Below are 25,930 nucleotides of genomic sequence, written 5' to 3'. Positions count from 1 at the left end.
AGGAGACCCACCCATTAATAGATATCCAGGGATCCCTCTGTTAGGCTGATTATTTAGCTGTATGCAGTACGGAAAGTGAGAGGTGCACACAGCCCCCTAAACTCTATCAAACACAGTTACTGAATGATTGCACTCAGCCACGTTGTTGCTAGACCAGCAGGTGCTCAAAAGAGACCTCCATTGTCTTGGCAGACCCTGACAGGTTCTCCCAGCATGTCCCCATGCCGATTGTGATCAGTGCTCGGCTTTGCCAGTTGCCCATCACCGGTCACAGTGAAGTCAACATATTTAAGGGTACCATATTAGGGAGATGTTTCGTAGATAGCTCCCTAACTTGTTAACCTTCTGTGGGATAGCCTAGAAACATATAGAAACATAGAATGTGACGGCAGATAAGAACCATTCGGCCCATCTAGTCTGCCCAATTTTCTAAAATTATTTCATTAGTCTCTTATATCTAAGATAGCCTTATGTCTATCCCACACATGCTTAAACTCCTTCACTGTATTAACCTCTACCACTTCAGCTTGAAGGCTATTCCATGCATCCACTACCCTCTCAGTAAAGTAATACTTCCTGATAGTAATTTTAAACCTTTGCCCCTCTAATTTAAGACTGTCCTCTTGTTGTGGTAGTTTTTCTTCTTTTAAATATGGTCTCCTCCTTTACTGTGTTTATTCCCTTTATGTATTTAAATGTTTCTGTCACATCTCCCCTGTCTCGTCTTTCCTCCAAGCTATACATGTTAAGATCCTTTAACCTTTCCTGGTAAGGGAGCTATCTACTAAGCACAACAGCTTCCTCATTTGGTACCTTTATGTGGGATTGCCATATTTATGGATAACAAATTAGGGCACTGTATAGCTATAGCCCTAGTATTCATTTTGATCTTTCTGCTTAAATTCGATCACCATTTTCAAGGTACCAAATTAGGGAACAGTGCCTTAATTTGGGATCCTTTGCAATAGTGGGAATAACAGCATGCAAAGTTATCAACTGTAAGTGTCATGGGATGGTTCTTGGAAGTTTGACAACAGACGAGATGTCCTCCAGCACCATTTAGCTGAATGGGAGCATCTTTGTTCACCCGCTACTACATATGGGATTGTGTTACAATTACTTACCTTACTTGATATACCTTATAGACAGGGGAGGGCTGGCAGAGTTAGGCCTGGGGGGCAAATCCAGTCAAGCGGCCCATCGCACCAAGAAGAGAGTAAAAACACGTTTCCCATGTGATTGAAAGGGGGGCAGTCACCTAAACAGACACACTCACTGACAGGCGCACACACTTGCTGATTTGACACTGTAGCGGTACTTACCCTTTCCAGGGGCTGGCCGGGGTCCTCTGTTCGAGCCGCGCGCGGTCCTGCTGCTGCACGAGCCGCGTGCGGCTCACCTGAAGGCAGGAACAGGAAGGCAGGCAGTGACCGCGAGAAGCAGTCACGTGTCCCGCCTGACTCTAAGAGCGCGCCGCGGATCTCGGGCGCGCTCTTAAAGGGACAGTGGGAGCCTAAATTGGAAAAGGCCTCCCATTGGTCCCTGTCATGCCACACTCCCCATACACTTACCTTTTGGGGGCGTGGAGATGACAGGGACCAATCAAAATAGATGTTTAGTTATTTATACTCACTTTTTTCCCTTGGTTCCTTGCCCTATCGTGGTTTCTGTTTCAGTTCCCTTTAGCGCTTGTTGTGTTCAGTTGTGTTCCTTCGTACTTGACCTTGGCTTTGTTTTCTGACTACGTTATTTCTTTATCCTTATCTGTTCTGTTTGCCGGCTTGCTGTTTACTGTGTACCAGACCCCGGCTAGTCCTAGTTTACGCTGTCTCTTTGTGCCCTTGACCTCGGATTGTTCCTGACTCTGTACTTCTCCTATATACGTCGAGTCCGGCCACTCTAAGGTCCCATCTGTGTTGTCTTCTGTTTAGCTGAATCCTGCGTGTTGGGGTATATTTTCGTTACAGACACACACTAACAAACACACACTCACTGACTGGCACATGCACACACTCACTGACAGACACACTGTTACAGGCATACTGACTCACACAGACATACAAAATGACACACACAAAGATACCGGCATACTGGCTCACACACACACAGACAAACTTGCACACCCACAGAGACATACTTGCACACACATAGACACACATACTGACACACACACACAGACATATTGACACACAGACATACTAACACAGACAAACACACAGACATACTCATACACACACTTTGCACTTTTAAATCCAGCTTCCTACCTTTGCTGGTACCTTTCCTAAGGTCCAGTGTGCTGGCTACGGTGCTTGGGAGTTGGGGTCTGGCTCTGCTAGCTGTGTATGGGCCACCCGGTGGTCCCCCTTAGTGTGTGGGCCCCAGGGCAACAGCTGTACCAGCACCACGGGCCCATGTGGGGGAGCCAGGGGCGTAACTGGGGACCGCTGGGCCCCTGTGCAAGAATTAAAGTAGGGCCCCCTTGTCACTCTACCTTGTGCATATTCTCGCTCCTCGTCACTCCCCACTAAGCAATACACATGGTTGAAATGTGTGTGGTTTCTTTGTGTGATTGTACTGTTGCTGAGTGAGTGTTGCATGCATCTGTGTAGTTGGATGAGTGTGATTGTGTGGGTGTGTGAGAGCTGGCTGAGTGTGATTGTATTTGTGGCTGTTTAAGAGGGAGACAAAGAAACAGAGAGGGAGATAGAGAGTGCCAGAGAAGACAGAGAGGGAGGGAGAGACAGAGAACCAAAGGGAGACAAAGCTACACATGTAAAGATATGGAGAGGCAGAGAGTGACACAAGGAAAGGAGAGCCAGAGACAGCTAGAGAGAGACAAAGAATGACAGAAGGAAAGGAGAGACTGAGACTGCTAGAAAATTTGAGAGAGTGAGAGTGAAACAAGGAAAGGAGAGCCAGAGACAGCTAGAAAGCTATAGAGAGACAGAGAGTGACACAAGGAAAGGAGAGACTGGGACAGTTAAAAAACTAGAGAGAGAGGGGCGTGGCTTGGAGGCCGAGAGACATGGCAGCTTAACCTGAGAGCTCCCCACAGGCTTATCACGAATCCTCGTCCATACGCTCCCTGAAACCGCAAAATGGGTAAAACACACCGCACATCGCACGCCGGTAAGCCCGCCGACACATCCAAAGGCACCCCGGCCTCCTCGCTGCACAAATAACTGAAGGCCCCGGCGGACCTGGTCTCAGAGGCCTCAACTGATTCCGGTACCTCATGGGCCTCGCGCCCACACTCCCCGAGCACAGAGCTCTGCACAGAATCTCCTAACTCTATCTCCCATCAGGAGAATGCACCGGACTGGGTGGCCCTGATACGGGCACTACCCACCAAGACAGACCTCAAGGAGGCGAACACGGAACTCCATAATTCCATCACCGCGGAAATCCATTCCCTCCGCGAAGACCTTCAGGGCCTACACCAAAATGTCTCCCAGCTAGAGGCAGACAGTGACCACCTAACTGCCACGCAGAATGCCACCACTAATACCCTACAGGTACATGAGACACAATTGCGCCAAATGGCCCTACACCTTGAAGACCTGGATAAAAGAGGGCGCCGACAAAATATCCGGGTCAGGGGTATACCAGAAGACCTGGATCAGGATACCCTGATCCGCGCAACACTCACGGGACTGTTTAACAGACTCCTCGGACGCCCTGAAACCGCCCATATTGAATTTGTACGGGCGCATAGGGCTCTGAGACCCAGGGGGCCACCAGAGTCCCCCCCTCGGGATGCAATCTGCTGCCTGGCCAGCTATCAACTAAAGGAAGATATCCTGCGGCAGGCACGAGACACTGACCAAGTCCTGTTAAATGGCACACCTCTGCAACTGTACCCGGACCTATCACCAGCGACTCTGGCATACAGGAGGGCACTTAAACCCCTGACCCGAGTCCTGCAATCCAATAAAGTACGCTATCGCTGGACCTTTCCCTCGGGAATACAGGCCTCTACTCCTAATGGCCCGTTTATGGTGAATCAGAGGATCTCGCGGACCTGACTGCGGAACTTCAACTACCGCCCATTCGGGACCACCTCCTAAACTGAGGGACCTCACTGACACCGAGCCCAACCGCAAGTATTCTGATTCGCCCTGTGGGCTAAGGGACTAAGACCACCCAGACATTGAATGAGGGACTTCCCATTTGACCCAATTGCTAGTGATGAACACCGAACCCAACCGCAAGTATTCTGATTTGCCCTACGGGCTAAGGGACTATGACCACCCAGGCACTGAATGTGGGACTTTTCATTTGACCCAATTGCATGCGATGAAGAAGGGGGGGGAATTGTCAATGTGAGGATTTGAGGTTACCCCGGGAGGGGCCGCAATCTAGGATGCAGCACACCACATGCCCTAGCGAGCCCTAACCGACCCCATATAGATACCCCCCTGGCCAGCTATACAACCCACAATAGACTACCGTGGGGCCCACTGGCAATGAGGTGGGGGGCGCCCCCTGGCTGGGCTGCGCCGCCGGGGTGTCTATCGCCCTGCGAGGAACTGCTAGGGGAACAGAGGCGGGGGCACCAGCGCCGGTACGGCTCACCTGGGGCATGACCCCCCCATAAGAACCGGGAAGGGAGGGATAACCTGGGACTGAACCTGGAGGGGGAGAACGTGATCAGGGCCCACCCCTGTCTTGGGATAGATACATGATACCGGGGGTCGCAACACTTTAAACCTGAACTACCAGCGACATTCGTTAGCACCACAGTCCGGGTGCCCTTTCTCCCCACACTACGGGGTCTAGTAACACTCTAACCTCGCCACCGAACAGAGGGGTGGACAGGAACCCGATACCTTGGGGCTGGGTGTCAGGACTTACCTTGAGGATTCTGGGGATTTTGTATTTGTAACCGGCAGTTACTGTTTACTATGTTGTTCTTTCAAACCGTTATTACATGTTTATTGAGTTATGTACCGCAGCACTCTCCGACGCCCGAAGGGGCAATCCATTACCCACTAAAGGCCTTTGGCCGCTACAGTTTAGGACGAGGGTAGAACACCCACCCACCACTCACGCTTAAAGCCACAGGGGAGTCGAGGGCTCCAGACGAGGTCCGGTTCGAGTGAGATTCGGGAGCGAAGGCACTGGGAGCCGTAAGATCCCGGACTCCTTGGGTGGGACCCGTACGGAGACTCCCGGCCTACTCCATTTTCCCCCATAGGATAGAGCGCCCACAGATAGGCGGACGGGACTTGGCGGGACACCGCCACGCCTTGTCCTCCGACGCTCGTTCCTCAACAGTCACCTTCGAGTGACTAGATAGTTTTTGTACATAGTTTCCCTACCTGTCTTCCCACCCCCCCTGCCCCGCGCCTCCCCCCCTACCACATCCCTACCCCTCATAGCCGCTGTCCTTCCACCCCCTACCTGACGACCTGACTGACTCCAGACATACACGACTAGGACCCAGCTAGTGCAACAGCACCCGCAAACCCTACTATGACCGACAAGCTGCTATTGCCGAGCGACCTTACCATCCTCTCCATAAATGCCAAAGGGCTTAACAAGCCGGAGAAGAGATCGGGGGCACTGAGGGACTTCCATTCACAAAAAGCATCAATAGTCATGATACAGGAGACCCACTTCAGGGAAGGGGACAGACCCAAACTGACCAATCATCACTTCCCAACAGGGTATTACAGCGACTTCCACAAAGGGAAATCCAGGGGAGTGGCGATACTGTTCAACAAAACAGTACCATTTATAGAGAAAGCAAACATGACTGACCTGGAAGGTAGATACCTCTTTGTAAAAGGCACAGTGGCTGACCACCTATACACCTTCGCCACACTATATGCACCAAACAACAAGCATCACCGCTACCTTAAAAGCACCTTACATAAACTACACACATTCGCAGAAGGGGTCCTCATTATAGGGGGCGACTTAAACATTGCTCTGGACCCGGCCTGGGACTGCTCCACGGGTACTTCCCACCTCCCCAGACAGCACCTCAGAGCAATTAACTCCCTACTGAATAATCACAGACTTGTTGACTGCTGGAGAGCACACCACCCGGACGAACGGGATTTCACATTCTACTCCCACCCCCACCAGACATACACCCGCATAGACTACTTTCTCACAACACACTATCACCTTCCCTTGGTACGGGATGCGAGGGTGGGGGTAGCGACCTGGTCGGATCACGCCCCCGTCATTCTCACCCTCCGGTCCCCACTCCTTAGGCCTGCGATAGCCAAATGGAGGCTGAACGAATACCTACTTTCACGCCAGGACCTGGCTGCACACTTCGGTAGGGTCCTGACTAACTACTTCCAAGACAATGCCCCCGAGGAAACCCCTCCGACGATCAGGTGGGATGCACACAAAAGCGTCATACGGGGACACTTCATACAGAAGGGTGCAGAACTCAAAAAACAACGAGAAGCCCGACTCGTAGAACTGATAGAGGACATACACAAACATGACACACTACACAAACAGGCACAATCCCCAGCCCACCAAACACGACTACTACAACTATGACGAGACCTGACTTCCCTGCTCCAATCCAAACACCACAGGGAAGTACTCAGACACAAGGCATTTTTCTCCCTACAAGGGAATAAAAGTGGCAAACTTTTAGCCAGAATGCTGGCGAAACGACGCCAGATGACGTATATTAACACAATTAGAGACAAGAAGGGCTCAGTACGCCGCCTACCGACGGAAATCCTGCAAACGGTGAGAGCTTACGACTCGGAGCTCTACTCGCTCCCCCGACCGCAGTCGGAGGCGGCAACTGCCCGCTTAAAAGACTCCATCCAGCAATACCTGCAAGCACACAAGATGCCTACATTAGACCAACAGGTGACGGACCAACTAGACGAACCCTTCTCACATGAGGAATTGGCGCTGGCAATAAAATGCACCAAGCCCGGCAAGAGCCCAGGCCCTGATGGCCTGCCTCTCTGCTATTACAAACATTTCGCTAACACACTATACCAACCGATGCTGGCCTCGTTTAATGCGATAAGAGAAGGCCATCACTTCCCCAAACAAGCATTGACAGCGCACATAACCATCATCCCGAAAAAGGGCAAGGCCGCAGAGCACTGTGGGAACTACAGAACCATCTCCCTCATCAACTGTGATATTAAACTGATGGCAAAGATTTTGGCCATGCGCCTCCAGCCGCATATCCCCACACTGATACACCCTGACCAGGTCGGGTTTGTAACGAACCGTGAGGCGAGAGACAAAACCATCAGGACCCTCGCCCTCATGCACAACACAAACGGAAACACCGGAGGCCTTCTTCTGCTGTCCACTGACGCGGAGAAGGCCTTCGACAGGGTGGGATGGGAATACCTATTCTAGATCCTCACCCAGGTGGGCCTTGGACCCCACATGCGCAGCTGGATCAAAGCCATGTATGACAGACCCACGGCACACGTAATAGTGAATGGGGCACTAACGGACGAGTTCCCGATATACAACGGCACCCGCCAGGGGTGCCCACTATCCCCGCTGCTCTTCGTCCTTGCCCTTGAACCGTTTTTGACGGCCATCAGACATTCAGAGCCATATCCAACCTAAAAAATAAATTACTCCAAATCCTACATCCTGAATGCTGATTTACCCAATAGCCGAGCCTCCCCTCTCCGCGCTAGCTTCCCATTCCAGTGGGCAGAACACAAGATACGCTACCTGGGTACGTGGTTGACCAAGCAGAGGGAGGACCTATACAGGGAGAATTTTACCCCTATGTTAAATATATTCAAGAGAGAACTAACTGAATGGTCCTATCCACATATTTCGTGGCTGGGAAGGGTTCAGGTAATTAAAATGAACCTCCTCCCACGCCTACTATACCTGTTTCAAACGCTCCCCATAACAATCCCCTAAAGATTTTTTACTGCCCTACGCTCGATGACAGGTAATTACATATGGAACGGGAAAAGACCACGAATTAAGTTCCAGGCCCTTACTTTACCCAAGGAGAGAGGAGGGCTGGCCATCCCTGACTTCCACCTATACTATACAGCAGGACACCTACAGAGGGTCATGGAATGGACCAAGACCAACGTCCACAAATTGTGGAAGGTGGTAGAGGAGACAGAGAAAGCTGGACCAGTATCGGCCCTACCGTGGTGCTCCGGGGGTGGCCTCGGCCGGGGATGCTCCTCGCTGGCACAACATACCCTACAGACATGGCACAGAGCGTCCCGGGTACATGGTCTCACCCGGCACCCTTCGCCCCTGCTGCCCCTAATCCATAACCATGACTTCCCCCCAGGCTTCGATCCGAACGCCTTCAGAGACGTCATTCGCAAGCCCATCCCCAGACTACACCACATATACACACACACCGGCCGGAAGACACTAGCTAACCTGACAGAGAACACACCCCCCACATTCCTACAAACCTTCAAGTACAACCAACTATCGAACACCGCCAGTATTTCCCTCCCCCTCACCCCGACCCGCTCCCCCCCCCTCTTTCCCCCCTTCCTAATTTCCCCTGCTACCTTCACGGATGCCGTGGATCCATACTCTGAAGACACTGGGACATGTCTGACCACTCGAAAGTGGAATCACGAGTACTGATGGACACCCATCACATGACAGCTATAGGGACTTGGGAGCCACTAACGCAACACTAACCAGTCCCCCCTTCATTCACTAAACCAGAGACACACACACACGCTAATCATAGATGCCCTGATGGGACCTGGAGGGGCAGCGGAGTGCAATCAACTGGGGGGGTTCACGCAATGACCACAATGAAAATTAGCCACTGTGTTGCTGAATAGGGACCTGCGAGTCCATCATTGATGTGGGCCTGCGAGCCTGAATACTTACTAATTTTGACATACAAGACCTGGCACATGTAGTGCCCTACTTCCAATGCTCTCGAAGAAGACCTGCGAGTCTCACTGTGAATGTCAGATATGTCTTCACCACGATATGCTTAAGAGACCTGCGAGTCTCACTGTGAACATACGTTGATACTGCTAATAAAAATATATTTACAAAAAAAAAAACTAGACAGAGACAGAAAGAAAGTGAGACACACAGAAAGAAGTAGAGCCAGGAAGAGACAGCCTCGGATGTGTGCAGGGAGAGGTGTGGTAGAGTATTTCACTCACCTTGATCCTGTGTGCCACTACTGAAAGCTGGGACAGGGATCTCTTGGGGGCCTGAGGGCTGCTGGGCTTGCTCGGAGCTCCCCTGTGCAGTCCCAGTGCTGGCCTCCTAGGAAGAGAGGGAGGGGCCTGCAGGCAGGATATGGAGGCAGCTCTGCCAGAACTCCACCCAGAAAGAGGTGAGGGTATACATCGAGTTCCGGTGTGCCTCTGCGGCACACACAAACAATGAATGCAGCGGGACCATGCATCTGCACCCCACTCTGCCCTTTACTGAGGTTACTGGCCAATCGCCAATCAGTGAGGTAGGATAATTGCTATTTAGTATATTGCCGAATTAGCAATATACTAAATAGCAGTTTTGCAAGGGGAGCCAGTCCTGCCAGCAGGGGTCTACAGAGCAGCCGAACCCGGTACTTCAGCCACTGGGGGGAACATTTTTCTTTTCTTTTTGGATGTGGGCGGCCCTGGATTTAGGGCGGCCTGGGGGGCAATTGCCTCCCTGCCCCCCGGCCCAGCCAGCCCCTGCTTATAGACCAGTGGTTCCCAAACCAGTCCTCAAGGCTCCCCTACCAGTCCAGGATTTAGGAATTAACCAGTTGTGTCCAAGGGGTTTTTAGAAAAAAGAAAAAACACTTTAGACATAACTGGGTAATTCCTAAATCCTGGACTGGTAAGGGTGCCTTGAGAACTGGTTTGGGAATTATTGTTGTAGACTAGTGATGTCCCGAACAGTTCGCCAGGAACCGTTCGCCGGCGAACATAGCGTGTTTGCAGTCGCGAACACGCGCGATGTTCGGTCCGCCCCCTATTTGTCATCATTGAGTAAACTTTGACCCTGTACCTCACAGTCAGCAGACACATTCCAGCCAATCAGCAGCAGACCCTCCCTCCCAGACCCTCCCACCTCCATGACGAATAGGGGGCGGACCAAACATCGCGCGTGTTCGCGACCGCGAACACGCTATGTTCACCAGCGAACGGTTCCCGTCGAACTGTTCGGGACATCACTATTGTAGACCTTTTTCACTTATTCAGCTCCATATGCTCAGATTCAGATCTGTGTCTCTTTTTTCCAGCAATAGACTGTAGTATGCCAGCGATATTAACCAAAGGTGCAAATGAGTAACAAAATTGGAGGTACCTTTTTTACTATGCACTCTTCAGGCTAAATACAGACTAAATGAAACAATTACATATGTAAACACTATTTTGACTTTATTATTTTTCCTTTCCCTTTTTTGTCATTTGATTTTCAAGTGGGCTTTGCATTTGGCAAACTCAAGTGACAGATGTGTTTCATATAATATGTTACTTGAAACAAACAAACCCCCAAAAATAGGCTTATGAGGTATTCAGGAAGCCAGGCAATAATGATGAATATATTTTTCACTTTACAGGAAAATCCATGAAACAAATAATTTTATATTTTCAACTTTTTAAAGATTTTATTCTTGTTAAATGATGACATATCTAAATGGTACAGAAACAAAAGTATTATCTGCCCTTTAAAAATATTTAATTTGTGTGGGTTCAATGAACAATTTAGGATTGAATATGGACTATAAAACTGACAAAAATTGTTCTGGTCTTTAATATGCCACACAATTTTTCAAAAATGGTCCTGAATGGATTAATGAAACATTGTTTCATCTTAGAATTTTGCTTGATGTAAAATGTTTTATTTTATTATGTTGTCAAATAATTTAGCATTGCTCAATACATACACAAATAGAAACTAATTTACATATATTACATGAGTACAATGCGTTGTTAAAAAAGTAAGATAAACAAGACTTTTCTCAAGCACCTATAATTACATTTATGTTAAAACATTTTCTCCATTCCTCAGGATGATTCATATTACGTGACGTCCATCTCCCTTTCTTGAGAGTCATGTCTTTGAAAACCATCCATAAATCACGAGTAATAATCTTGGTGTTCACTTGCATATTTTTATTCCTCATCCTGAAGATTTTTGAAAAATACAAACTCTTAAAGAATTGCATGGAAGAAGAGGTTCACATTGTTATTGATGGGAACTTTAGGGCTCAACAATGGAATTGGGCAGAAAAACAAAGGATAAATATCACACTAAGCAATGATGCCAGAAGGAATATCACAGAATCCACAGATAGAATAATGTTAGAGAGCACGAATGGACACCCAGTTGTTGGGAAGAGACACAGTACAGTAGCAAAGACAGAGAAGAAAAAAGTGCTAATACAGAGCAATACAATTAAACGTGGTCGTGTATGGAATGAAACTATGTCATCCAAGGACCTTGCTATGAGACTGCAGAAGGAAAGGAGTAATTTCCAGAAAATTAACAAATACAGAGTATCTTATCAGGGGACATTTGGTCAGAAACTTAGTCCACAGAGTATTCTTTGTCAGTTAAGAGACAGAGTAAATATGAGTACTATTGAAAGATCTGAGCTGCCCCCTGAATCGTCTTACTGGAGTGATTACTTGCCCATAGAGTCCTTACAAAAAAAAGTTGGGAGACTGGGACGTTGTGCGGTGGTATCTTCAGCAGGATCCATTAAGTTCTCAAAACTTGGGGAAGAGATTGGTGAGTCACAAACTGTGGATGCCTGAGCCTGATATGTTTTGTCAGCCTTAATGGAAGCGTCTTAACAAGGGTATCTTAACAACATATGAGGATGTTCCTTTGGGCATCCTTGCCTTAAACCAGCAGGTCCCAACCTATGGAACAAACCAGTTACCCCAGGCGTAAGGGCAAACAAAATTGTAATAGCGGTCCACGTACTGGGGGGATCCATCAGTAGCCATGCACTTAGGGCCACCCGATGGATATGTCCCCATTTAAAGATCGCTGCACTGAGAGGAAATGAGAACCTAACAACAAGCACTGTGTGGGAGCAAGACACACAGAAGCAAACACTGACACACATGCATATGCAAATATACACACACTGACACAAATACAGATACACAAATACACTGATACACACACTGACACACATGCAGATAAACAGATACAAACACTGACACACATACAGACATGGACACACAGATACAAACACTGCCACACATGCATATACAGGTACCAGGGCCGGACTGGGAACTAAAATCAGCCCTGGAAAAAAATTCTATACCAGCCCAATAATGCGTCGCGACAGCATAGTGTGCTGATATAGAGGGTGAAAAAATACATTGAAATTGAAAACTCTTACTCCAACGAAGGAACGCATATAGGGCGTCAAAATAAACAAAAGAGCGCCTTTTTTTTAAGTAGACGTACATTTGCATGTAATCAATGTTTCAGTACAACTACTTTGGCCTATTAAGGACATTTTAGTAATGGTACTGAAATGCTGAATGTCTGCAGTTGCACAACTAAAAAAATGAAGTGATCTGGTTAATTTTGAAGTTCTATGGGTGCGCTCTTCACTTTGAATATGTTATTGTGCATGAGTATGCAACTAGCAACAAGACAGGGCCAATACGTGCTCATTACACACACACACACACGTGTATATATATATATATATATATATATATATATATATATATATATATATATATATATTAATGACATTTATGTGTGTATTATGCATATATAAATGTATATTACAATATGTGTAAATATTATAGGCATAATTATATGTTAATAATACACACATCAATATACATGCATATATATGTGTGTATTACTGTCAGGATCACATCAATTTACGTCTATTACCTTTACCTCGTTTAGTGTATCTTGTCTCCAATTGTCTCCTTTTTTTTCTCTTACAGCGACCCTTGTACATCTTTTACTTCATCACAGTCCATGTGTGTTTCTTTTTACCCTTCTCCAGCCTCTGTATTTCTCTTTCCCCCAGCTCCTTTTGTGTTGTTCTTAGCCCCAGACACTTTGTCTCTTTCTCCCCTTCAAAATCTCATCTGTGTGTCTCTTTCTAACTCCAGACTCTGTGTGCCTCTTTCTCTTCTCCCAGCCACTCTCTATCTCTTTTTCCCCAGTCCAGCGTTGCCTCCCACAAATCTTGTGTCACTTTGTCCCCCTTCCCTACTGTATGTCTCTTTGTCACCCCAACAAACCTTCTGTGTGTCTCTCTTCCCCATCTCCTCCCTGTGTCTCTCTCTTACCCCTCTGTCTCTTTGTACCCCCATCCCCTGTGTCTCTCTATTACCCCATCTGTCTCTGTGTCCTCCTTCTCCGGTGTCTCTCTATTACCCCTCTCTTTGTCCCCCCCCCCATCCCCTGTTTCTCTATTACCCCTCTGTCTCTTTGCCCCCCCCCCCCAACCTGGTGTCTTTCTATTACCCCTCAGTCTCTGTGTCCCCCCTCTCCCTGTGTTTCTATTATTCCTCTATTTGTCTCCCCCCCTCCCCCTCTATTTGCCTACCCCATCTCCTCTATTTGCCTACCCCATCTCCTCTATTTGCCTCTCCCCTTCCCCTCTATTTGTCCCCCCCTTCCCCTCTATTTGCCTCTCTCCTTCCCCTCTATTTGTCTCCCCCTTCCCCTCTATTTACCCCCTTCCCCTCTATTTGCCTCCCCCCTTATTTGTCTCCCCCTTCTCCTCTATTTACCCCCCTTCCCCTCTATTTGCCCCCCTTCCCCTCTATTTGCCCCCCTTCCCATCTATTTGTCTCCCCCATCCCTCTATTTGCCTCTCCCCTTCCCCTCTATTTGTCTCCCCCTTCCCCTCTATTTACCCCCCTTCCCCTCTATTTACCCCCTTCCCCTCTATTTGCCCCCCCTTCTCCTCTATTTGCCCCCTTCCCCTCTATTTGTCTCCCCCTTCTCCTCTATTTGTCTCCCCCTTCTCCTCTATTTGTCTCCCCCTTCTCCTCTATTTGCCCCCCCTTCCCCTCTATTTGCCCACCCTTCCCCTCTATTTGCCCACCCTTCCCCTCTATTTGTCCCCCCCGTCCCCTCTATTTGCCTCTCCCCTTCCCCTCTATTTACCCCCTTCCCCTCTATTTGCCTCCCCCCTTCTCCTCTATTTGCCTCTCCCCTTCCCCTCTATTTACCCCCTTCCCCTCTATTTGCCTCCCCCTTCTCCTCTATTTGCCCCCCTTCCCATCTATTTGTCTCCCCCTTCTCCTCTATTTACCCCCCTTCCCCTCTAATTACCCCCCTGCCCCTCTATTTGCCTCCCCCCTTCTCCTCTATTTGCCCCCCTTCCCCTCTATTTGTCTCCCCCTTCTCCTCTATTTGCCCCCCCTTCCCCTCTATTTGCACACCCTTCCCCTCTATTTGCCTCCCTTCCCCTCTATTTGTCCCCCCTTCCCCTCTATTTACCCCCCTTCCCCTCTATTTGCCCCCCCTTCTCCTCTATTTGCCCCCCTTCCCCTCTATTTGTCCCCCCCTTCCCCTCTATTTGCCTCTCCCCTTCCCCTCTATTTACCCCCTTCCCCTCTATTTGCCTCCCCCTTCTCCTCTATTTGCCCCCCTTCCCATCTATTTGCCCCCCTTCCCCTCTATTTGCCCCCCTTCTCCTCTATTTGCCTCCCCCCTTCTCCTCTATTTGCCCCCCTTCCCCTCTATTTGTCTCCCCCTTCTCCTCTATTTACCCCCCTTCCCCTCTAATTACCCCCCTGCCCCTCTATTTGCCTCCCCCCTTCTCCTCTATTTGCCCCCCTTCCCCTCTATCTGTCTCCCCCTTCTCCTCTATTTGCCCCCCCTTCCCCTCTATTTGCCCACCCTTCCCCTCTATTTGCCTCCCTTCCCCTCTATTTGTCCCCCTTCCCCTCTATTTACCCCCCTTCCCCTCTATTTGCCCCCCCTTCTCCTCTATTTGCCCCCCTTCCCCTCTATTTGTCCCCCCCTTCCACTCTATTTGCCTCTCCCCTTCCCCTCTATTTACCCCCTTCCCCTCTATTTGCCTCCCCCTTCTCCTCTATTTGCCCCCCCTTCCCCTCTATTTGCCCCCCTTCCCCTCTATTTGCCCCCCTTCTCCTCTATTTGGCCCCCCTTCTCCTCTATTTGCCCCCCTTCCCCTCTATTTGCCCCCCTTCCCCTCTATTTGCCCCCCCTTCCCCTCTATTTGCCCACCCTTCCCCTTCTGTGTACCTGCTTAACTTGTCACAGGAGGACTGAGGGAGGGGGCGGAGCTAACGACCATGCTCCCTCATGGTTCCCATAATTCCTAGCATCTACACATCATAGAGTAGTGATTACTCTATGATGTGTAGATGCTAGGAATTATGGGAACCGCGAGGGAGCATGGTCGTTAGCTCCGCCCCCTCCCTCAGTCCTCCTGTGCTGACAGCTATGCTGCTGTCAGTATCAGTGAGTGTGCCGCTGGATCGCTTAGGCGGCCGCCCGGCTCACTCACTGATACTGACAGCAGGTACAGCTGACGGCACAGGAGATGGGGCCGCCGGCCACAAGGTAAGTATACACCCTCAGAGTGTGCCGCCGGACCGGCCACCCGGCGGCACCGACAATGCGGCCGGCGGCCGCAATATTATTAAAATATAGGGAGCAGGACTCCCTCTCTCCCTCCAGCCCCCCAGGTGCCGCGGCCCACCGGGAAATTTCCCGGTATCCCGGTGGGCCAGTCCGGCCCTGACAGGTACACAGAAACTGTGTGTACATCTGTCTCTGTATCTGTATGTGTGGCAGCGTTTGTAATTGTGTATTAGCATGTGTCAGTGTGTGTCCATGTATCTGCACTGGGGCAGACGAGAAGCACGGTAGCTGATGATGGAGAAAAAGCGGAAGAAAAAAACGATACATTCAAAATAACTGCAACTATATTAATTACAAACATTTTGCCAATATGAGAGGTACAATTTATGGAAATGAGCTGCCAAGGGGTACACAAGTAAAACATTGGAAACTACTACTTTAGATGTACAAGAAAGAGAATGGATAGGATAGATGCAATAATTCACAAAAGCAAATGTAAAATATTGAAAAAAGTCCTATACATGGCCTACCTCAGAGCTGCAAAATAGGGGGTAACCCAGAAAAAATACACAGAAAAGGAGACCCTTGCGTCAAGGGGATCCTGAGAAGCAGCTTTGGACACGGAAAAGGCACTTGAATGCCTGGTAACAGGAAAGGGAGAGAGAGTAATAGGAGAGAAAGCAGGTAAAGAGTATCCCTATGCCGTCCCCCCAACTTCCTTAATATACCACTCCTAGCAGGGTAGTGAAAATCAATAGCCAAACATAGGAAATATAAGGAGGTAAAAAACAGGACTCTCCAATTGCTGCCTGAGTAATATTGCCTGTGGAAAACTTCCACCAGGACTAAGGCCAGCTAACCTAAAGACCTGAAACCACTGGCAAACTCGAAAGTCACCTAATGATAACTACATAAGTGCAACCTAAATAAAGTGCAAAACAAACATAAAGAAAAAAATAATAAAGTGAAGGAAAAAACGCTCCTGAGCATTTTTTCCTTCACTTTATTATTTTTTTCTTTATGTTTGTTTTGCACTTTATTTAGGTTGCACTTATGTAGTTATCATTAGGTGACTTTCGAGTTTGCCAGTGGTTTCAGGTCTTTAGGTTAGCTGGCCTTAGTCCTGGTGGAAGTTTTCCACAGGCAATATTACTCAGGCAGCAATTGGAGAGTCCTGTTTTTTACCTCCTTATATTTCCTATGTTTGGCTATTGATTTTCACTACCCTGCTAGGAGTGGTATATTAAGGAAGTTGGGGGGACGGCATAGGGATACTCTTTACCTGCTTTCTCTCCTATTACTCTCTCTCCCTTTCCTGTTACCAGGCATTCAAGTGCCTTTTCCGTGTCCAAAGCTGCTTCTCAGGATCCCCTTGACTCAAGGGTCTCCTTTTCTGTGTACTACTTTAGATTATAAGTGATGTATAATAATTACCCTGAGACTTTTACAACAAATTCAAACTTTTTATTTCTCTTAATTCTTTTTTTTTTAAAGATTCTTTATTTTTCATTTTCAAGGTGCAAGAGAACAGTTGTACAGAAGAAAAAAAAACAGTTGGGTTAGTGGTAGGGTAATAACATAGTGGTGTTGTAACAGTTTGGTTAGGTTGGGTTGTGGCATCACAGCAAATGGGTGTGGTTCTTATAGGATATGCCTTCCATTCGTGGACCGTGTTCGGTGGAGGTCTTGTGGCTCTGTTAGATGTTATGAGCGTAGTAGGTTGGGTTTCCCTCCAGGTGGATGGGTCAGGTTGGGGTGTTGTGCCCCAGGTCAAGTGTGCAGTCGGCTTGGCTTGTTTGTTAGTTTATGGTTGTGGCATAGTTGGCGGGTTTTGTGTGCCAGTGGGGGGGTATGAGGTGGCTTGGTGCTGTTAATTGTTCATAGTGGGTGTGGTGGATGGGGGGTTGAGATTTACGGGGGGGGGGGGGGAGTATTCCTGCTGTCCTCCCGGGGTCTCCCCCGGGTCCAGTTTGGGTGTTTTGGGTGGGTGGTGGGGTTCGTGTTGGTTATCGTTATGGTGTTTGCTGATCGGTGGAGAGGGTATATTTTTAATGGTTTTTACCATGGTGGGGCGGTGGGGTTCTCTAGCCATGGGTCCCAGATTTATGGAAGGATTTCGGGGTATCGTGTATTTGTGCTGTGAGTTTGTCCATGTCTATGTTGTCCGTTATTTTATGGAGTATTTGGTTGTGGGTAGGTATGTGTGGGGTGGACCATGTTTCCGCTATTGCTCTGCGGGTGGCTAAGGCTATTCTAGCTATTAATTTGTTTTCGTTGCGGGTGAAGGCGTCGATGGGTTTAGAGAGCAAGAGCGCCCATGGGTCCAGGGGTACAGGCCTGCAGAGGATTTTGGTTAGAAGGTTTGTAATGGTTGTCCATAGGGGGATGAGCTTGGGGCAGGTCCACCAGCAGTGGAGGAAAGTGCCGGTGTCCCCGCATAGTTTCCAGCAGAGGTTTGAGGGGGATCGTTTCATGGCCTTCAGGCGTTGGGGTGTGAGGTACCACCTGAAGAGCATTTTGTAAGCCTGCTCCTTGTGGGTGACGCAAATTGAAATGGATTTGGTGGTCGCCCATATGTCAGCCCAATCTGTGGGTTCCTCTGGGGGTCCTAAGTCTTTTTCCCATGCAGAGATGTATGGGAGTGTGACCTGGGTTGGTGAGTTGTTAGTGTTAGGTATAGTTCGGATATTTGGCTTTTACGAGATGGTGCGCGGAGGCTTGTTTTTTCGAATTGCGTGAGGGTCGATGTGGCTGCCAGCATGACTTTGTTTGTTGATGCAAAGCTACGGAGCTGTAGGTAGCGAAAGTAATCGAATGTCGTCAGGGAGTCGGGGTTGGGTATGTCCGTGAATTGTAGGAGTTTGCCGTCTGGGTAGAGGTGTTTTAGTCTGCTGATGGTCCTCTCTTCAAAGTGGGCATAGTGTTGTGGTGTTAGGCCAGGTGGGAACATTTTGTTGCGTAATATAGGGGTGAGGGGGGATATTTGGTAATTTAATTTTATATTTCTTACCACTGGGGAGCACGTGTGTTATATATATATATATTCTTCTTTCTTTGTGAGGGGGGATATGCCAGTGGATAGATCGAATTTATCGCTGAGGCGGTCCCAGAGGTCTAATGAGTGGGTGATTGTTGGGGATGTGGGGGGTGGTAGTTGTCTATGTTGTCTTGGTAGCCACATGTATTGGGATGGGTGGTCGCGTCCGAAGATGAGGTGTTCGAGGTCTACCCATCGCTTGTGGGTTGGGGGAGGTGCCAGTGTTGGATTTGCATTAAATGCGCTGCATGAAGGTAATGTGTGAAGTTGGGGAGGCCTAGTCCACCTGATGGTGTGGGGACATATAGGATGTAACGGCGGATCCGAGGTTTCCTTCCGTTCCATATAAAGTGATCTATTGCCGTTTGTAGTTGCTTGAGGTCTGTCTTTTTACATGGGATGGGTAGTGCTTGGAAGGCGTAAAGAAATTTGGGTAATAGGTTAACTTTTACAGAGGTTATTCTTCCTAGCCATGAGATGTTCATGGGTTTCCAGCGTTGGAGGTCCGCATGTGCTTTGCGGAAGAGTGGATGGTAGTTAGTGTTGTATAGGGTGGCGGTGTCGTTGGTGATTTCTTAATTCTTTTAAAGTGAATCTGTCATGACTGATATAGTTTTGCAGTTTTCTTACCATCTGACTTGACTCATGTTATACAATAAAGTGTTTTTTCCCTTAATACTATTAAAAGCCCATTATTTTCATTGCCCCTGTCTCCAGCTGAGAGCCTCAATCATGTTTCAGTGGATGTTACATTTGTTGATACACCTCTCTTCCTTTCCACTTTTGGGAAACACAGACTTGCTTCCTATAACAGGTAATGAAGCGCCCAACACTTACAGGATTATTTGCTGAACACTGAATTTTATTCAAATGTCGGTACAAAAAAACAAATTCCAATCACAATGTCAATTCTCATATTTACTAAAGCCAAAAGCAGCCAGAATTCGGTAGGCTTGAGCAAATCTGCAGCAATCTCCCAAATGCATTAGATGTCCAAATCAGTGCTTTCACTCCAAATCCTATACAAAGTATAGGATTTGGAAGATTCACAGAGCACTGAGTTTCAATTAACTAAGGACCAAATGCATCCAGTAGGATGAACATTTGCAAATTATGGTTCACTTGCTTTCATGCTGGCAAATGATAATTGTATATACTTTTTGCCCCACTGGCACCAAAAGCAGACGGTGGTCAGAAAGATAACCCCTGGCAATGCAAAGTTTAATAATGTGACAACTGGCCAACGCTTGCTTGCCAGCCGCCATATTAAAACAGTAAAATAAATCAAATCCTATGGCGTTAGTAAGAACCACGAATTACTATATGGGAGGTTTAAAACTTCCCTTTGCCCCCCACCTGTCATATAGCAGGTCTACTGCATGTCTACTAAAAGTTTTAAAATAGCGACAGGACAGTTATTGTGGGTATAGTGTGGGGTAGTGATGTCGCGAACATAACATTTTCTGTTCGCGAACGGCGAACGCGAACTTCCGCAAGTGTTCCGCCATAGACTTCAATAGGCAGGCAAATTTTAAAACCCACAGGGACTCTTTCTGGCCACAATAGTGATGGAAAAGTTGTCTCAAGGGGACTAACACCTGGACTGTGGCATGCCGGAGGAGGATCCATGGCAAAACTCCCATGGAAAATTACATAGTTGATGCAGAGTCTGGTTTTAATCCATAAAGGGCATAAATCACCTAACATTCCTAAATTGTTTAGAATAATGTGCTTTAAAAAATCAGGTATGATGTTGTATCGATCAGGTAGTGTAAGGGTTACGCCCACTTCACAATGAAAGACCAAACTCCCCATTTAATGCACCGCAAACAACCGCAAACAGTCCATTTGCACAACCGCAAACTCCCAATTTGCACAAGGTTGGATACCAAGCTAGCCATGTCCCGTTCCTTGTCCTCACTGATGTCATTGAAGGTCTCTTTCTCCACCCAGCCACGTACAACACCAAGGGTCCCCGAAAGGTGACAACAAGCCCCCTGGGATGCCTGCTGTGTTTGCCTCCTCAAAGCCACCTTCCTCCTCTGACTCCTCTTCTTCAGACTCCTCTCTCTGCGTTGCCTCTCTCTGCGCTATTTTAAGGTGTGTTAAGTAGTACTATTCTTATCAGTTTAATCCCTGTTACGTCCCCTACCATGGGACGTGTATGTAAGGCATCGATTTTAGGAACCGGGAGATGGAAAAAGATGCTTGGTCGGTCCTCCTACTTAAAATTTGGGGCACTGCGCGTGCAATCTAATGTGCCACCAGATAGGAGTGTTGTGTTAGTAGTACTATTCTTATCAGTTTAATCCCTGTTACGTCCCCTATTAGGGGACGTGTATATAAGGCATCGATTTTAGGAACCGGGAGATGGAAAAAGATGCTTGGTCGGTCCTCCTACTTCAAATTTGGGGCACTGCGCGTGCAATCTAATGTGCCACCAGATAGGAGTGGTGTGTTAAGTAGTACTATTCTTATCAGTTTAATCCCTGTTACGTCCCCTATAAGGGGAGGTGTATATAAGGCATCAATTTTAGGAACCTGGAGATGGAAAAAGATGCTTGGTCGGTCCTCCTTCTTCAAATTTGGGGCACTGCGCGTGCAATCTAATTACTAAATAAATAAAGTACTATTCTTATCAGTTTAATCCCAATGTCACGACTACTACTGTGGTCCAGCACGCAGAAACTATGTAAACATATACATAGGCAAGAAAAGGAAAATAAAAGGACAGAGCGTAAACCGGACCTTAGAATGGCCAGACTAATACGCTAGAGACAGAGAATGATCAAAGGGAAAGCCGAGGTCAAGGAAGCCAGAAAATACACAATACCGTTTAAACAAGCCAAGTCAGGGAAACCAGAATTCAGAATAACCAGGGAAAAGCCAAGCTCAGGATACCAGGAAATCAGATTCACAATGATAAAGCACTCTCAGGAAACCTGGAACACGAAACCACGACAGGGCAAGGTACTGGGGTGAGCTAGGGATTTAAATATCACGCGGCGGACCGGCAGCCGCGACACCCTGTTACGTCCCCCTCATCAGGCCTTTTTTAGTCGAATGTATCGCCCACTGTCAGTCCCTTCGGGATCCATCCCTCATTCATCTTAATAAAGGTGAGGTAATCTAGACTTTTTTGACCTAGGCGACTTCTCTTCTCAGTGACAATACCTCCTGCTGCACTGAAGGTCCTTAATGACAAGACACTTGAAGCGGGGCAGGCCAGAAGTTCTATTGCTCAGGCCACAGGTCAAGCCTGCACACCCAGTAGTCAAGGGGTTCATCGCTCCTCAGAGTCTCGATATCTGCAGTTAAGGCGAGGTAGTCTGCTACCTGTTGGTCGAGTCGTTCTCTGAGGGTGGACCCTGAAGGGCTGTGGCGATGCGTAGGACTTAAAAAGCTCCGCATGTCCTCCATCAACAACACATCTGTAAAGCGTCCTGTCCTTGCCGGCGTGGTCGTGGGAGGAGGAGGATTACTTTCACCTCTTCCCCTGTTAGATTCCCATTGTGCTGTGACATCACCCTTATACGCTGTGTAAAGCATACTTTTTAATTGATTTTGGAACTGCTGCATGCTTTCCGACTTGCCGTAATTCGGTAACATATCAGGCACTTTCTGCTTATACCGGGGGTCTAGTAGCGTGGACACCCGGTACAGGTCATTCTCCTTCAGTCTTTTTATACGAGGGTCCCTCAACAGGCACGACAGCATGAAAGACCCCATTTGCACAAGGTTGCATGCCAAGCTACACATGTCCTGTTCCTCGGCCTTGAGTGATCTCACAGAAGGTATGTTCTTCCCCCCAGCCACGTACAACACCACGGGTACCAGATAGGTGACAACGAGCACACTGGGATGCCTGTTGTGGTTGGTCTTCCTCCTCCTCCTCAAAGCCACATTACTCCTCTGACTCCTCTTCCTCACAATCCTCTTCCAGCTTTGCCGCAGGTCCAGCAAGCGATGCTGATAAGGCTGTTTCTGGTGGTGATGGTGACCACAACTCTTCCTCTTCACGCTCATCTACGGCCTGATCCAGCACTCTTCGCAGGGCATGCTCCAGGAAGAAAACAAATGATATGATGTCGCTGATGGTTCATTCGGTGCGACTGACTAGGTTTGTCACCTCCTCAAAAAGACGCATGAGCCTACAGGCATTGTGCATGAGCGTCCAGTAACGTGGCAAAAAAATTCCCAGCTCCGCAGAGGCTGTCCTAGCACCCCGGTCATACAAATAGTCGTTAACGGCTTTTTCTTGTTGGAGCAGGCAGTCAAACATTAGGAGTGTTGAATTCCAACGTGTCGGGCTCTCGCAAATCAAGCGCCTCACTGGCATGTTTTTTCACCGCTGGATATCGGAAAAGTGCGCCATGGCCGTGTAGGAATGCCTGAAATGGCCACACACCTTCCTGGCCTGCTTAAGGACGCCCTGTAAGCCTGGGTACTTATGCACAAAGCGTTGTACAATCAGATTACACACATGTGCCATGCACGGCACATGTGTCAATTTGCCCAAATGCAATGCCGCCAACAAATTTCTTCCGTTGTCACAAACCACTTTGCCAATCTCCAGTTGGTGCGGAGTCAGCCACTGATCCACCTGTGCGTTCAGGGCGGACAGGAGTGCTGGTCCGGTGTGACTCTCTGCTCTCAGGCAAGTCAACCCCAAGAAAGCGTGACACTGCCGTATCCGGGATGTGGAATTGTACCTGGGGAGCTGGGGGGTGCCGTCGATGTGGAGCAATACGCAGCAGCAGAAGAGGACTCAGCCGAGGAGGTTATGGAAGAGGATGGAGTAGGAGGAGTAGAGGAGGTGGCAACAGGCCTGCCTGCAATTCGTTGCAGTGTCACCAACTCCTCTGCAGAGCCACGCATTCCATGCTTGTCAGCCGTCAGCAGGTTTACCGAATGCGCAGTGTAGGTGATATACCTGCCCTGACATGCTTTGCAGACCAGGTATCAGTGGTCAGATGGACCCTTGCCCCAACACTGTGTGCCAGACATGCCATTACTTCCTTTTGCACAATCGAGTAGAGGTTGGGGATTGCCTTTTGTGCAAATAAATTTCGGCCGGGTACCTTCCACTGCGGTGTCCGAATAGTTAAAAAATGTTGTATGGTAAAAGCTGGCGGGCTAAGAGTTCAGTCAAGCCAGCTGTCAGACGCCGGGCAAGGGGGTGACTTTGTGACATTGGCTTCTTATGCTCTAACATGTCCTTGACAGACACCAGACTGTGGGCAGATGAGCAGGAACTGCTCAAGGCGAGAGACGGAGGGGCGAATGGTTGAGAGGGGGCAAGGAGGACAGCAGTGGTTAACGTGGCTGAAGATGCTGGACCAGGAGGAGGATGGCGGCTTTGAGTTTGTGTGCTGCTTGTACTCATGTGTTGATCCCATAGGCGTTTGTGATGTGCGATTATGTGCCTTCGCAAAGCAGTTGTACCTAGGTGGGTGTTGGACTTCCCACGACTCAGTTTCTTTTGGCACAGGTTGCAAATGACATCGCTGTTGTCAGAGGCAGACACACCAAAAAAATGCCACACTGCTGAGCTCTGCAATGTCGGCATTCTGGTGGTGGCAACAGCATGCGTTGATTGGCGTGCTGTCTGGCTGACCCCGGGTGCCGATGCATGCTGTCTGACTGTGCCACTAGCTCCTTGCGACGACCTCCCCCTACTTCCAACTCGTCTCCTCCTCCTCCTCTCTGTCTCCCCATCTGAACTTTCCCCCTGTTCTTTTTCTCTTCTAGTGGGTACCTACGTGACATCCATGGACGCATCGTCATCATCAACCGCTTCACTTATATCTGACAACTCAGCAAAGGAAGCAGCAGCGGGTACAACATCATCATCACACCGTACGTGTGTAATGCTGCCTGACTGAGACATATCCCTGTTATCTACATCCTCTGGCAATAATGGTTGCGCATCACTCATTTTTTCCAACTGATGTGTAAATAACTCCTCTGACATACCAAGTGAAGCGGCTGTGGTGCTAGTGTTGGTGGTAGCGGCAGGCGGGCGAGTGGTAACTTGAAAGGTGCCCGAAGCTAAGCTGGAGGAGGATATTGCGTCAAGGTTCAGAGCGGAAGCTGTAGAAGATTGGGTGTCCTGTGTTAGCCAGTCAACTATGTCCTCAGAACTTTTCAAGTTCAGGGTACGTGGCCTCTGAACACTGGGCATTATTCTAGGGCCAAAGGGAATCACAGCAACACAACCACGACGGCCCCTGCGTGGTGGCTTTCCTCTGCCTGTAATTGTTTTTTCGAATAGTGGTACTGTGCGTGCAAGCTACTGTGACAACAGATATGAGTGGCACTGTGCAGTGGCAGAAGTTGGCAGAGTAGACGCTGTAGGCATGACACACACGCTTGCAGACAACTAACTGCTATTCAATCTATTACAGTCAAAATTGTATTTTTTTTTTAAAATGTACACAGCTGTCACACCAGATATGAGTTGCACTGGTGTGACACTAAGCCCTGGCAGGCCCTGAAACACACACGCGTGAAGGAAACTGACTGCTATTATATTACAGTAAAAAAGTTTTTTTTTTTTTAAATGCAAGCTATTGTGACACCAGTGAGTGAGTGGTGGCACTGGGCAGGCCCTGAAACGCACACTCGTGAAGGAAACTGACTGCTATAATATTACAGTCAAAAAAGTTTTTGTTTTTTTAAATGCAAGCTATTGGGACACCAGTGAGTGAGTGGTGGCACTGAGCAGGCCCTGAAACTCACACTCGTGAAGGAAATTGACTGCTATTATAGTACAGTCCAAAAAGTTTAGTTTTTTTTAAATGCAAGCTATTGGGACACCATTGAGTGAGTGGTGGCACTGAGCAGGCCCTGAAACTCACACTCGTGAAGGAAATTGACTGCTATTATATTACAGCCAAAAAAGTTTCGTTTTCTTTTTAAATGCAAGCTATTGGGACACCAGATATGAGTGAGTGGTGGCACTGGGCAGGCCCTGAAACACACACTCGTGAAGGAAACTGACTGCTATTATATTACAGTCCAAAAAGTTTAGTTTTTTTTAAATGCAAGCTATTGGGACGCCAGTGAGTGAGTGTGGCACTGGGCAGGCCCTGAAACGCACACTCGTGAAGGAAACTGACTGCTATTATATTACAGTCAAAAAAGTTTATTTTATTTTAAATGCAAGCTATTGGGACACCAGATATGAGTGAGTGGTGGCACTGGGCAGGCCCTGAAATGCACACTCGTGAAGGAAACTGACTGCTATTATATTACAGTCCAAAAAGTTTAGTTTTTTTAAATGCAAGCTATTGTGACACCAGATATAAGTGGTGGCACTGGGAAAGTTGGCACAGTATACGCTGTGAGCCTGACACACACGCTGGCAGA

General features: G+C 48.3%; 1 protein-coding gene across 2 annotated transcripts in view; it reads left to right on the top strand.

The window, feature by feature from the left end:
* Window positions 1-25,930, top strand: part of ST6GAL1 (ST6 beta-galactoside alpha-2,6-sialyltransferase 1) — a 58,214-nt gene that overhangs the window by 12,423 nt on the left and 19,861 nt on the right. For both annotated transcript variants that reach the window (XM_063442346.1, XM_063442345.1), the window contains exon 2: window positions 10,981-11,703. In XM_063442346.1, coding sequence (XP_063298416.1) covers window positions 11,025-11,703 — 679 coding nt within the window. In that variant the 5' untranslated portion in view covers window positions 10,981-11,024. The remainder of the gene's footprint in view (window positions 1-10,980; window positions 11,704-25,930) is intronic.

Source organism: Pelobates fuscus, chromosome 2 (genome assembly GCF_036172605.1).
Source record: "Pelobates fuscus isolate aPelFus1 chromosome 2, aPelFus1.pri, whole genome shotgun sequence".
In the NCBI taxonomy this organism is placed as follows: Eukaryota; Metazoa; Chordata; class Amphibia; order Anura; family Pelobatidae; genus Pelobates; species Pelobates fuscus.
This window is presented reverse-complemented; position numbering and strand designations above follow the sequence as displayed.